The following is a 14,767-nucleotide window of genomic DNA, read 5'->3' on the forward strand; positions in this document are numbered from 1 at the left end:
TCTTTACCCAATCACCTTTTGCCCCATATACCCAAACTTTCAGTTTGTTGCTACTCATGGTCTGTGACCCACACTTAACTAAATAGTATAGCACTGCACAGGAGTTATAGTTGTAAAATAGATTGAATGGTAAGCTGTTTAACTTGTTTTTGTTTGCATGCTGTTTTCCTCAGAAAATATCCTCTTCTATTATGTATATTGATATTCAAGGAACCACTTAGGTGTGGCCAGATGACAAGTGCAGAAATTCAAAACACATATCACAGGTGCAATAAATAATTAAAGAAATTTAGAAATATTTTAATTGTATTCCAAAATATAATGACAATACACTGAGCTGACAATATCTATTCTTTCTTGCATGAAATACCATATTTACCGACTTGTTTATTTTAAAGGTAGAAAATGGTGAGCACCATAGTATTTTTGAAACAGTTAAAGTAGTGATTATTTAGAATTCCTCTGCAACACATTGGATTTTTGCTGATGTCTAATTCAGGTAAATAATTGTAACCAAATTACATGGTGTGGCGAGTGGCTGGGGGTGGTACCCAGCTGGGACACCCAGGGTGACCGGAGGAGGGCTTATGCTTCCTCCAGACCACGTGAAAGCGCCCTGGTGGCTTTGGGGACCACAGGAACAGAGTTTATAAGCTCAACTCTATAGGGGCCCGTGGTCACCACCTGGGAGTGCCCGAATGCCTGAGGAGCCCAGGCCCTCAGCACTTCCGCCACACCCGGAAGTGCTTGGGGGAAGAAGACCAGGGACACCCGGAGTGCTTTCAGGTGTGCAAACGGTACTTTCGCTACAATGGGGAGTGCCAGCAGAAGAGTATCGGGAGGCACCTGGAGCACGTCCGGGTGGGGATAAAAGGGGCCGCTTCCCTCCATTCGATGGCTGGAATCAGGTAAGGAAAAGGACAGAGTTTGGTGGAGAGTAGTGGAGGTAGCTTGAAGAAGGCATTGAGTGAGAGGCCTGGACTTTTGGGGGAGTTGTTTGGGGTTGTGTGCACTTTTGTAAATATTAGGACTTGTAAATAAACGTGTGGTGGTCCTTAAAACATGTCTATCTGTTTGTGTCTGGGCCATATTCCACAATGGTTACATTGAGTTTGCTCATCCTCTACTCGATTATTTTTTGGCACTACTTAGTGAATGGTAAGACATCAGTAAGCACTAGTGTATGAAGAAGTCAATGTGAATACTACTCCTACTACTCCAATTCACAAATTTGAATTCATTTTAAGTCTGAAATATATGCTAAGATGCAAGATAATATACACAGAATGTACCTTAAAAGAAGTGACTCATTGCTTTGTCCCAAGTTGCTGTAATTTTTTTCTTTTTTGGATTTTTTAATTAATATAAAATAATCTTTTACAATTTATTACAAATACTAAATATACAGTAAATATATGTATATATATATATACAGTATATATATGTATATGAAACTATAACAAAATGAATTATTAAACATAAGGAAAACAATTGAATGTAACTCAAGGGTTAACTAAATGTAACTAAAAGTGCAAGAGGTTTCTAGGTTTCTAGAGAAGCCACCAATATAATGAACACCCTTCCAGAAAGTGGGGATAAACTGATGGGAAAGCCCACACACCCCTCCTCTGAAGTGGCATTAAGACTATTAGTTTTAATCTAACCATAGACTAACTAATTAAAAATTTCTTGTGCCCTGATTATTAAATTTGAAATAAAAAAAAATAATCATCATACATGGAAAATTTTTTACTATCAAATATAAATTACAGTATACATCTACTCTCTCTATATATAAAATCCTAAGCCTAAAAGTCCAACATTGACGTTTTTATGTCACTTTTTTGTCACGCTTTAAATCGTGCTTATTTTAAAACCTACATACCGTATTTACGCGTGTACCACGCGCACATTTTTTCCCGAAAATTAGCATTAGAAAATCAGGTGCGCATCATACATGAGGAAATGTAATTCTGTAATGTTTACTTCTTCTGCTTGGGCTCGCTCGTTCTCTCTCTCGCTTGCATGCTTGCGCACTTGCACTCTCTCTCGCTCGCATGCTCGTGCACTCGCGCTCTCTCTCTCGCTCGCTTGCTCGCTCACTCGCGCTCTCTCGCTCGCTTGCTCGCTCACGCGCTCTCTCTCTCGCTCGCTTGCTCGCTCACTCGCGCTCTCTCTCTCGCTCGCTTGCTCGCTCACTCGCGCTCTCTCTTGCTTGCTTGCTCACGCACTCACACTCTCTCTCGCTCGCTTGGTCGCCCTCTCACTCGACAGTGCTCTCTCTCTCTCTAAACGCTTCCTATACAATCACAACGCGCGTCGTACATGTAAAAATTAGGGTGTGCGTCTTACACGAGGGCGCATGATACACGAGTAAATAGAGTTTATCGAAGTTTAATGTGATATTGTTAGATTTTCAGATTCTATTCCATTTTTAAACTATAAACTAAAAAATATCAAGACCTCACGTCTCGCGAGAGGGGACTTTGTGCCAAAAGATTTAACCATGCCCAGGGCTGGAAATGAAAGGCAAAAGAGTAGGACAGCTGCTGTACAGGCTTTTAAATGTTCAAAGTGCTGTGCGAGATATATATATATATATACTAATAAAAGGCAAAGCCCTCACTCACTCACTCACTCATTCACTCACTCACTCACTCACTCACTCACTCACTCACTCATCACTAATTCTCCAACTTCCCGTGTGGGTGGAAGGCTGAAATTTGGCAGGTTCATTCCTTACAGCTTCCTTACAAAAGTTGGGCAGGTTTTATATCGAAATTCTATGCGTAATGGTCATAACTGGAAGCAGTTTTTCTCCATTTACTGTAATGGAGATGAGCTTCAACGCCGTGGGGGCGGAGTTTCGTGTGACATCATCATGCCTCCCACGTAATCACGCAGCACATAGAAAACCAGGAAGACCTCAAAAAGCGCTGAAGAAAACATGCATTATATAATTGAGAAGGCAGCGAAACAATAAGAAGCGAGCGAGTGACATATACAACCATATTCATGAGTTCTGCTACTTCGGAAACAAAGCACGATGTAAACCTACACTTTAAATTAAGTTCATAGACAGGCTGCGCTGGCGTTTGTAATTTAGTGCCTGCCCATATAAGGCCGTCCGTCAGCGGCAATCCAATAGCAAACTGCCACGGGTAAATATTCACGGGTGAAGGACTGTGCTTATGGAGAGGAAGATGAGATGGTCAGGGTGGTGTTTGACACAAACTCAGCGAAACTGCGAGAGAAAGTTTTAAGTGCCAGGACTAAGGTAACATTAAATACAGCCATGGACATAGCACGAGATGGCACCAGCACAGCTGGGAACCTTCGATGCATGTACACCGAGTGGCTCACGTGAACTGACGCAGTGCACAGATAAAAGGCAACAGTTCCAAAGGCTGAACAAAAACGAATTACACAATTGAAAAGGCAGCAAAAATATGAAGCGTCTCATACATACAAGCATATTCATAAATCCAACTACTGTACTGCGGAAACAAAGCACACGTTGGAAAAAGTCAATGTCCCGCTAAAGGAAGACAGTGTAAAAAAAACCCGTGCATGCAGTGTGTCAGGTCTCAGATAAAGAAGAAGACGAGCTGTTTATTGATGCAGTAAGAAACGAATCGATGAATGAAACCTGTCATCTTTACAACGATTGACAAACACGGAATGTAACTTGAACACAACACATCCTACAAATACGAACCTGATTGAAAGAAATAATGATAATCAAATCCTTGATGACAGCAACACTCAGTAACACTCACAAAACAAATACTGTATATTGACAGTCATGTTACGTTATTTTTAAAATGTTCCCTTTTCTTTTCTAGCTTTTTAACACACTACTTCTCGCTGCGATACGGGTATATATATATATATATATATATATAACCCGATCTACATACTCGAATAATGGATACTTTATTCGCCATCAGTGATTGTTTTGGTAAAGCCATACTCAGTGTATTCATTAGATGAACGGTAAAAAAGTAAGGGCAAGGGAGGATGACTTATTGAGGCATGCAGGCTGTAGTGCGCGTCAACTCAATCTGAATTGCGCGATCACATTTGAAAAATATATCTTTTCAAGTTCTATTTAGTCCATATGTGTCAAACTCAAGGGCGCGGGCCACATCCGCCCGCGTAATTATATCCGCCCGAGATCATTTTATATACTGTATTATTGTTATTAAAGCCCGGTATATGAAGCGCTGGTAACACAATAAACTACAGATCCCATAATGCAGCGCTTCAGCTGCCTTGCCGAACAGTTACGCGTTAATCAAGTCTACCTTAAGATGCTGCAAGTTATTGCGAAGCTAGCTCACACGATGCTGAAGAGAAAAGTTGATTCTGAAAATAGAGCCTTTAAAACCGATGGGAGGCTGAGTATATGTTTACTGAACCCGTGTGTCTCATTTGTGGAGCTAATGTGGCTGTAATTACAGAATTTAATCTAAGACGGCACTATAAAACAAAACATCAGGGTAACCTGAAAGACCTGAATGCAATGCAGAAGATACAGAAAGCAGAAGAATTAAATAAGAATCTGACACTTCAGCGGACGTTTTACCGTGCACAATCACAAAGTGATTTCAATTGAGGCTGCTTTTATGGGAGACACAACCACTTGCCCCACTTTCCCTATTACCAAGTAATGTTAAACCAAGTCGTCACTACGGTGTTCCCAAATACGCACTTTGCTGATAAACTGAGCGCACTGAGTTTGCACGGCGCTTTGGTGACTTTGAAGAACAAAAAAAGTCCGTCTACATGCGGCTCGAACCTTGTGCATGTTTGGTAGCACATATCTGTGTGAGAAGCTCTTCTCAGTGATAAAGACTAACAAAACAGCACACAGGAGTCGCCTCACTGATGAGCACCTGCAATCCATCCTGAGAATCTCCACAACACAGAACCTCACACCAAACAGAAACGAACCTGTTGCCAAAAAGATGCCAGGCGTCCAGCTCTAAAATGACATATGAGCAAAGACAACTGAATGATTTGATTTGTTATTGCTGAAAGGAACACATTTTATTTATATTTCTAGGTTTTGTTATGCAGCATGTTCATATTTGAATTTGTATAATTTTGACAGGATATATTTTTATGGAGAGCAAAATCTTTTGGGATATTTAAAATCTAAGTTTATTTTTATAAAATATAAAATTACATAAGAGTAAAGAAATTTGAATGTTTGTTCTTTTAATGTTTACTTTATTTCTAACTTGTATAATTTAGACAGGATATATTTTTATGGAGAGCAAAATATTATAAGTTGTTTAAGGTTTGAGTTGATTTATTCAGGAATAATATTCCTGTCTGTTTTTACCATTCCTACCAAAGATATTTCTGTCGACTAAATAAAAATTCCTTCTATTTAAAATTTAAATAGAACTTGAACAAATACGATAGTTCATAATATCCACGCAGACTTGCACGTAAGAGCAGGAGTTATCCGTTTTAACAAGCAGCGTATTGCACTGATATGAAATAGCTGTGTGTGTATATATGTAGATATGTATGTATATGTATATATATGTTTATATATGTGTGTGTGTATGTATATATATATATGTATTTGTGTGTATATATGTGTGTGTATGTATGTGTGTATGTATATGTATGTGTATATGTATAGATATGTATATATATATGTTTGTGTGTGTGTAAATAAATATATATATATATATATATATATATATATATATATATATATATATATATATATATATATATATATATATATATATGACAACAACACTCATCACTCACAACAGTGACAAAACCATAACATTGACAATCATGTCACGTTATTTTCAAAATGTTTCCTTTTCTTTTTCATTGCTTCTTTAACACAGTACTTCTCCGCTGCGAAGCGCGGGTATTTTGCTAGTATAATATATATTGTCACAGGTGGCTGGTTGTGGTCAGCAATCAGCCGCTTATTTAAGGAGCCGCCGCCCTGCAATCAAGGCTGGAGTCGGGTGAGGAGGAAGACGGGGTCGCGGCAGAGGAGGCGAGGAGAGGCCCGAGTGATTTGTGTGTAGAGACAGTGACTATCGACTTTGGGGAGGCTGGACAGTTTGGTGGCGGTGCACTTGACTTTTGTATATAGTAGTGTAAATAAACGTGGGGTGATGACTGAAACAGTGTCTGCCTGTGTGTGTCCGGGCCGTCCCAGTTCACAGTGGCGTAGTCGGCAGGATGCTCCACCTGGGTCAAGGTGGGGACCTGCATTCATAAAAATGTCTCTGAAAGGCCCGGCACAACAGGGGAACTCACCCATGTGCCGCAGGGGCAGCGTGCACCCAACCCCGCAGCAACGAAGTGCAGCATGGACCAGTAGAGGTCCTTTGGTGTACTTTGTGATTAACGGGCGGCTAACCGACGCGGGGCCCAGGATGGAGCCTGCCGAGAAGGTGAGGCTGTGGCTGCGGAAGCCGCAGCAGCAGCGGAGCTGCCCGGAGAGACGCTCTGCTGTGACAGAGGACCAAAAGTCCCTCCTCATTAGAGGCACGGGATTGGACAGCGTGTACTGTTCTCTCGCCAGCGATTGGTCGAAGGCGAGAGCAGGGAATGTCCGTCCCGTGCACCCAGGAAGCGCGAGTGGTGCCGCAGGAAAAGGCCCACAGAGAGCAGTCGGTAAGTGGAACTACTCACAAGGTAAGCCCACCACCGGCTGCTTCTCTCTCCTTGGCGGTGATTTTACAGGAGTTGCAAGAAGAACTGTGCCTTGTGCTGTCGCCGCCAGGCAGGGACACTGGAGTCAGGAGGGATGGCAGTGGCGTTGGATCGAGAGCCGCAGGCAAGAGAGGATCGGCGCACTGCGGGAGCTCCTGGACGGAGAGGCACAACGGAGAAGGTTAGTGGGATCGACCTCGTGAAGCTCCGGACGCCAGCGGGGCTGGGTCTGCCCTCTTACAATGGGCAGATCCAAACCGCCGCGGTGTCCCAAATTAAGCAGAGGAAGTGGCTTGGGGAAGCCGCTGGGTGCGCACGTCCCGCGAAGTGCCATCCTCTGCAGAGGCAGAGGAGAAACCCGCAACTTGGGAGGTGGATACGACGTCTGATCCCACTAGTGGTTTCGTAGCGGGGACTGCGGACTGCTCGTGCGGGGAAGCCGAAGGAGGGAGCATTGGGGAGCCGATCGGAGCGAAGAGTGTTGGCCCAGCTGAGAAGACGAGCCGAGGGGCGAAGTCCCCGTCCCTTGTTTTTCTGTTTCCTTTACCTGCCATAGGTTCAGGCCCTAGGCTGCAATGTGTCGGCTTGCCGTCGAAGCGGTTACATCCTCGCGGAATGGTCCGCTGGTCCCGGGTGGTCCCAGCTAGCGGGGGAGTACTGTCACAGGTGGCTGGGTGCGGTCGGCAATCAGCCGCCTATTTAAGGAGCTGCCAACCCTGCAATCAAGGCTGGAGTCAGGTGAGGAGGAAGACGAGGTCGCGGCAGAGGAGGCGAGGAGAGGCCCGAGTATTTGTGTGTAGAGACAGTGACTATTACTATCTATCTGTTCACTGATTGGCTACATTAGCTGTCATATGAGCCTGTATCCTTGTTTTTTATGTTTCTCTTGCTGTATGTATTGAAAATTCCCCTTGGGATTAATGCAGTTTATTTAATCTAAAGGACCCCTGCAAAGCTACTTTCACAACAGTTAGAAGGAATGTAGCTTGGAAGAACCTCACATCATGTTTCAGTGCACAATTTACCCATAGCACAGACAATACTGAAGAAGAAGGAACAATAAAATGTATAAGGTAATCATGATTTTTTTAACACACATCTGAAATGATAAATATTAAACTTTACATGCATCTCATGTTTTCTATGACATTGAGTAATGTATAACTGATTCACTACTGCACAATACGTCATTCTAAGTTAGAACAAATACTAATACAGTACAATTTACTTTTGTAAAGGTTTCAATTAATGAATTTGTATAAACGTACTAGTGGATAGTCATTTTATAACATTAACCACTGCAATAAATCAGATAAACTACTCAAGAAGTGGTTTAAGTTAGTATGTAGCTTTGTTTCCCTTCACCAGCTCCAAGATGCACACTGAAACAGCATTTAGATTTAGTAAGCAGCTTCTCATGCTCTGCTGCTAACATGCAGTTTAAGCACACAGATGATCTGCTGTTAATATGCAGTTTAAGCAGACAGAGCTAAACCCAATAGTTAATTTTGTTACTGTAAATACATCCTAAGACAGGATCATCTGAGGATTATTCCCTGCTAAATGCACACGACAACAGACGGTTAAGATTTAAAGGATTATCTACAAAACTGGAATATTGAAGAGAGTTGCCAGTGTTTTCATAAGTGTGTATCCTATAAAAATCATCAAAAATCATTAAATGATGCTCTGAGAAAGTGTGATGCACAATGGGCCTCTATATGTATGATAAATTTGACAGTTTATGGCTCTAACTTCAGAAAAAGTATTAATACCTTTTGCTTCCATGAAAGCATTTCCAGAAGAAACCTTCTCCTCTCCTAAAAGAACATGATAGCATGAGTAAGGTTTGCAGAGTTAACTCTGAATGAATCACAAAAACCACATGACTTCTGTGACAACGTCCTCTGGACATTGAACTGGAATTTTATAGAAACTGGAGGCATGGTTGGTCTGGGCTGTCCTGTAGCCACAAGACCTGTGTGTCTCCTAATGAATGAGTCCACCTTGAACTCTCATTTTTATCAAATTATTCCAGAAGAAAATCTAAGGCCATAAATCCTAGAACCTCGGCCTCAATGAAACATTGTATTTTCATAAATGAATACTTTTAAACATTAATTAACTTTTTCATACACTTAAACATTCATGAAAAATAAGATTACTTTTATTGAGGCTAATGGTGGTTTGAAAAGCTACTAAATCATGGGTTATAGTTATTTGCTCAGATTACTTCAAAATGACAATGTGTTGTGGGTCAGTTGAGGTTTCATTTATAGAAGTTTAAGACATTATGAGGACTAGACAATTGTTAATTATGTCCTGATATGCAAAACAATACATTTGATAGAGGATAAACATACCTTTTCACATGACTGACTTATTTGCGCATCACATAAATTCATGCATAACCTATATTTTTAAGCATTTCTTTACAAATACCAGCATTCATTATCTTTTTGTACAAGAGATTGTTATAAACATCTAAGACATATAGCAAGAATTCCAGGCAATATCTAGCTTAAAAATATCTAACAGAGCAAAATGTAGGGGCACACATTTTTCCTATATTGCCATTCAATCACTTAATAAAAGTAATTCTGTGAAAATTAAATATTGCATTAACTTAAGCCTTCTTAAAAACGCATTTAATCTTAAATAAATGTTTTAACTGCCAGACACAAATTTACAATTGCAAGGTAACTTTCTCAGTTATTTTACCTTATCTGTTAATTTTAAATATAATGTAATAGTTATTAATATGAGTAAATAGGAGAAAACAGCTCAAATAATTTTACAGAAGTATTATTAAATATTAAATGAAGACATAAAGAACATGGGGTTGCAGGAGAACACAAGTACTTTGCGACTATGCTGATCCTTTTGTCAAAAACAGTGAATGGCTTATAAGAGTTTTTTAGTTGCCAAGGGAGATTCCTTTGAGTTGTGAGAATTATATGTGTTTGTGCATGTTAACAAAAGAATGTGCTTGCACCCTTGTGTTCACCATAGGGAATTATTCTTAAGGGCAGACAAAGCCCTACATCATAAATTAGGGCTTTGTCTAACAAACTTACAAAGTGTTGCAAACTGTCTGTCATTGCATGGCTTGTAGGACAGACGATCAACTTCTTTGCAGAACATGATGGGATTTTTTGTGCTGTGGGCAAAAAATTAAAATATATAGATTCATTAAACTTTTAAGAATGTTTCTTTTTCATTTGCTGTGTAAATGTGAATTATTATTTTAGCAACTTGCTGTTCCTAGTGAACTATGAAACTACATGTTGATACAGGGAGTGAAAAAGAACTTCAGCAGTGTTGACAGGTTTCTTAAACATGACAATTTTTAAAGCCATCAAAGTAACAAATGGGAAATTAAACATTTCTGTTTTTATGAGAAAAAAAAACTACCAGTAGTTGCTGTATGCTTACTGTTGTATAAATTTAAAAGTGTTAACATAAAATAGCTAAGAGACCTCAAGAGTGAAGGTCAGGTACGCAGTGCTGTATCAGAACAAACTAAAACAACTTTCACACACAAAAAAAAATTCCCACAAAAGTGACAAGTGACCAAGTTTGAGGGGTTTCCTCTTTGTTTTATGTGTTACTGGGTGTTGTTTGTTCTCTTAAATAGGATTACTGAAAATTAAAAGAAAAGGTCTTACTGATTTTACTCATTGTTATAGTCATAAACTGGTGTTAAGTTATATCTTTGTTCATATTTTGACTAGGTTTATTACAATTTTTTGCTGAGTTCCATGTTTCATTTTTGTTTTGGCATAATTTTGTATTATTAACAAGTTAAATGTGATTGCTCAGTATTTATTATTTTATTTTGGCATGATTAATGCTATTTTGTGCTAGTGCTGCCATATTGTGATAGCATGTTGCTAGGGTGCAGTTACCAGAAGTCATTACATGGTGCCATCATCTATGCAACATTATCATCATTTAAACAGGTCATCCACTGAAGGTAACCACTAAAAGATTTTTGTGATGTTAGTGTGGTTTGCTTATGAATTAGTTCAAAACAAACCTTTGTGTGCTCCATTTTGACTACAATTTCAGATTCCATATTAAATGCATGATCTTTCTGTCATTTGTGTACCTGCCCTTAGCTTGTTGTTTGATTTAGATTTTTTATTCTTCCATTCTTGGTCCTGTTTGTCTTGCTTTCAGCTGTCTCTTCCTGCCAGACAATACATATTCCTCCTGCACACAACTGAATACTTTACATTACGTAATTTAATGTAAGTAAATGCAAAGTATTACACATAAGAATTAACAAAGTTACAAATGAATACATGACGTGAGGTTTGAAACTTAAAAGTACACCGTAGGAGTTACAATGATATCCTGATAGATCACAGAATCTATTAAGAAGGCAATCAGGATGTTAGGTGACATAGCATAATGCTTAGAGTACAAGCCAGGCGAGGTTAGGACTGAGCTGTATATCTAACTAATGAGACCTCATCTGTTATATTGTTTACATTTTTGGTCTCCACATTATACAAAAGACATTGCAGCACTATAGAAAGACTAGATAAGAGCAACTAATAATTTAATTAATTACGTTTATAGGATACTTTTCTAACCTACTCAGAGAGCTTTACATAGATAGTAGGGAACCTCTTCAACCACTACCAATATGTGACATCCAGCTATTTGATGCAATGGCAGCCATTCTTGTGCTAGTCCACTCACCACATGTTAGCTATTAGGTGGTGAGACAGATAGTTAGTAAATAAGGAACAGGGGATGATTAGGGGGTCAGAATGACCAGGCAGTGGGCAATTTAGCCAGGACATCGGGGGACAGTCTACTGTTTTTGAAAGATGCCCAGAGATCTTTTATGTTCACTAAGAGTGAGGACCTCAGTGTTATGTCTCATAATTTTTTTTTTACAACACAGTGTCTCAATCACTGCACTGGGGCACTGGGATACACGCACAGACATACAGTACAAGCCTCACCAACACCTCTTCCAGGCTGATTCTGGAAATAAGAGGTATAAGCAATGGTAAAGGTTAAAGAAGATGAACATTTTTAATTTAAGCAACTGGAAAATAAGAAGTACTGTGGATTAAAGCTGTTATTTTATACATTAGTTCTTCTACAAGAATAAGATGGAAGTTTGATAAGGGACAATTTCCCACAAAAGTTGGAAAGTTTATCTTCACATAGAATAAAGTAAACATATACTACAAGTTACCAAGTAGTGTGGTAGAAAATAGGACTTTTCAAAATTCAGTGTTTGCAGAAATTAGGTGAACAGAGATTAATGAGCTTGTTGGGCTGAATGGCTTGTCTTCATCAAAATATTCTAATGTTATAAAGTAAATTTAATGCTGAAAGACCAAGTCCAATGCAGCCCTCTAACACAAAAGATCTCATAACTTTTATATTCACGAATAAAGTTCAGTTTGACTTTGACCATGCAGACAAACAAGACAAATTACAAGTATAGTAACAGATATTCTATTCTATGGACTATCATCATTTTGAACTTCTTAAACAGTCACAGCTAGCATGAAAAATGGCAGTCATTACGAACAGGCCCACATTGCAGGTGATATTAAATTAGCTATATAGTTTTCAACACATGGTTTATCAAAAATATAACTCATTTATGACCAATGTTATTGGAATATGTAATAGTCAAATGCAACCACATGCAGATTTGCAGTTTCTAATTGAAGACTGTAAATTAAATATTTCAGTATCTCCTGACCTAATCTTTTTTAGCAAATTTTATAGATGAGAAATAGTTAAGAAATATGCTTCTTTATTTGCAGTTGGTAACTCATTTTGCATTTTCTCTCTGATCTCAAAGAGTGGTAAAGTAAATTTCTCACCTTTACCCAGATTGAATCAACAGTTACTAACTTACCTTCACTCCAGAATTTGAGAGCTTTCAACAGAACTGTTCCAACAGCAGATCAACACCAATTGCATCATTTATTTTACTATCATCATTTATTTTACTATTATCATTTATTTTTCAAAATATGAACAGATTTTGCAATTTTATTTCCTTGTTTTCACATACAGACTCCCAAAGAGGATACATGACATATAACAACTTACTATAGGCCATTAACACAACTCATCAAAACAAAGTTCTTGACAATATGAAAATGATAAGCCATAATTCTGGCTCGTTCCAAAATTGCTATGTCCTTATTAGTGCCATATCCACAAGGATTTGGTTAACTATTGCATGAAATGATACAAAGTTATGAATTTTAATAAATTCTAGTTTATCATGGTGTCAAAGAGTCATGAAGTGCTCTGTGATGGTGAAGAAGGCAAGTGGACATTTCACTGTACTTTGTACAAGTGACAACATCACTTCTACTAGTATCACTACTACTGTCCCACAATCCTTTTCAAGTGAACTAGTAGAAATTATATGCAAAAAACGTGTAGAACCTCTTCTCTAATACATTAATACCTGGACCATGTTTTATTATACCCATAATGTCCTGTCTGATTTCACTGAAGACATATTTTAGAGCAGTTGACAAGCAGTTTACAGTATTTATTTTTCATTATGGCCATAAATTCAGGTGCAAACAGAAAAATATCCGCTGCATTTTAGGGCAACTTTTTGGCAGTCGTTGTTTTTACATATAAGCTCTAATACTCTTGTATTCTCTTACTCTTCTCTTACTATTCTCTTGTACTCTTCTAAGAAAACTGTCACTCTTTCCAGGAGCGTGTGTCCTATAAAAATCACCACAAACCATCATATGATGCTCTGAGAAACTATAAAGGACCCAAAATGTACATAAAGCTGTGGACTTCTGTCAGTATGGAAAATGTTACAGTTCATTTCTCTACCATCAGAAAAAGTAATAACACCTTTAGTTTTATAAAAATACATTTTCAAGTGTAGCCTATAACTTATTTTGTGCAGCTTCCTTTTATGATCTGATCAAAAAAAGAAAAAGCTTGTCTTGTTTATCAGTTACCTTTCTTCCTGCTTCATTATTATGAAGGTTCATCAGCCTCCTGGCATTTTTTTTGATCTCCCGGGCATCCACAAACCTCCTTGAAAACTCAATGCCATACTTGATATCTGCAGAGCAGCCTCCCCACTTCCAGCCCTCCTCTTGATTGTAGTAGCCCTGCTTCTCCCGGTCACAGCCGCAGTTGCTTAGATTGCCCTGGCTACATGCCGCTGTTACTGCATGTGCTACGCCAGCAGCTGTAATAGCGTATGTGAATGCAGCCTCCCTGCTACCTGTGAAGATAAAACAGCAAATGGTCAGCTAAATTATGCCTTGTATTTTAAACACTATTAGCAAACACTTATTAATTTGAATATACATTTAGCAGATTGTTATTTCAAACTAAAATACTTATTAGTAGCCAGTTTCTTCATTTCAAAATAAAGTTTCTCATCTTTTTTACAATTTTGAGGAATGTAATGGGTTGAATGGCTGATGAGAGGTTGACAGGGACAGAAATGGCATCATCTTGACATGCAACAAGAAAATTGACTTATTTGGGCAATGTTCAGAGAGAAAGTCCCACATTGAAAGGCCAATTTACATGGCTGTTTGGGTACACCAACCTTTGCAACTGCAAATGGGAACCCACACAGAATTTTTGTGATGGCCAAATTGAGGCCATAGGGGACAAACAGGAAATCACTTAGGACATACAGTATTTCCCTTGCCAGAATGGGATCACATTCCGTGACTTCTAGAAGGCATTCTTTCTCTGCCCCACTGGGTTACAGATATACCCTACCAGTGAGTCATTTCAGTCTGAGGTTAGGGTGTGAGTTGAGTAATGTGACCAGAATTGGGAGATGAAGACATAAGGGTAGCTAATGATGATCAGTGGTTAGCCATACTAAAAAGCAGCAGGCTCTTTTAAAGGTTTAATGCACCACTTTATCCAGTTGTACACCCCTAGCTTTATTTTGGTTCAGTAAAAACACGGCCCCTGCATGCTTTGGTGTTCTATATAGTACTTTTATCTGAGTCACAGCACGGCGAGAAAGTGCTTTTATCTTATGCCTTCAGTATACACTACATCACATTCAGTG

At 38.9% G+C, this 14,767-nt stretch overlaps 1 protein-coding gene across 3 annotated transcripts in view; it reads right to left on the minus strand.

The window, feature by feature from the left end:
• LOC120539385 (protein Wnt-7b) overlaps window positions 1–14,767 on the minus strand; it is a 295,008-nt gene that overhangs the window by 136,834 nt on the left and 143,407 nt on the right. For all 3 annotated transcript variants that reach the window (XM_039769398.1, XM_039769397.1, XM_039769396.1), the window contains exon 3: window positions 13,683–13,954. In XM_039769398.1, the coding sequence (XP_039625332.1) occupies window positions 13,683–13,954 (272 nt within the window). The remainder of the gene's footprint in view (window positions 1–13,682; window positions 13,955–14,767) is intronic.

Source organism: Polypterus senegalus, chromosome 11 (assembly GCF_016835505.1).
Source record: "Polypterus senegalus isolate Bchr_013 chromosome 11, ASM1683550v1, whole genome shotgun sequence".
NCBI classification, from domain to species: domain Eukaryota; kingdom Metazoa; phylum Chordata; class Cladistia; order Polypteriformes; family Polypteridae; genus Polypterus; species Polypterus senegalus.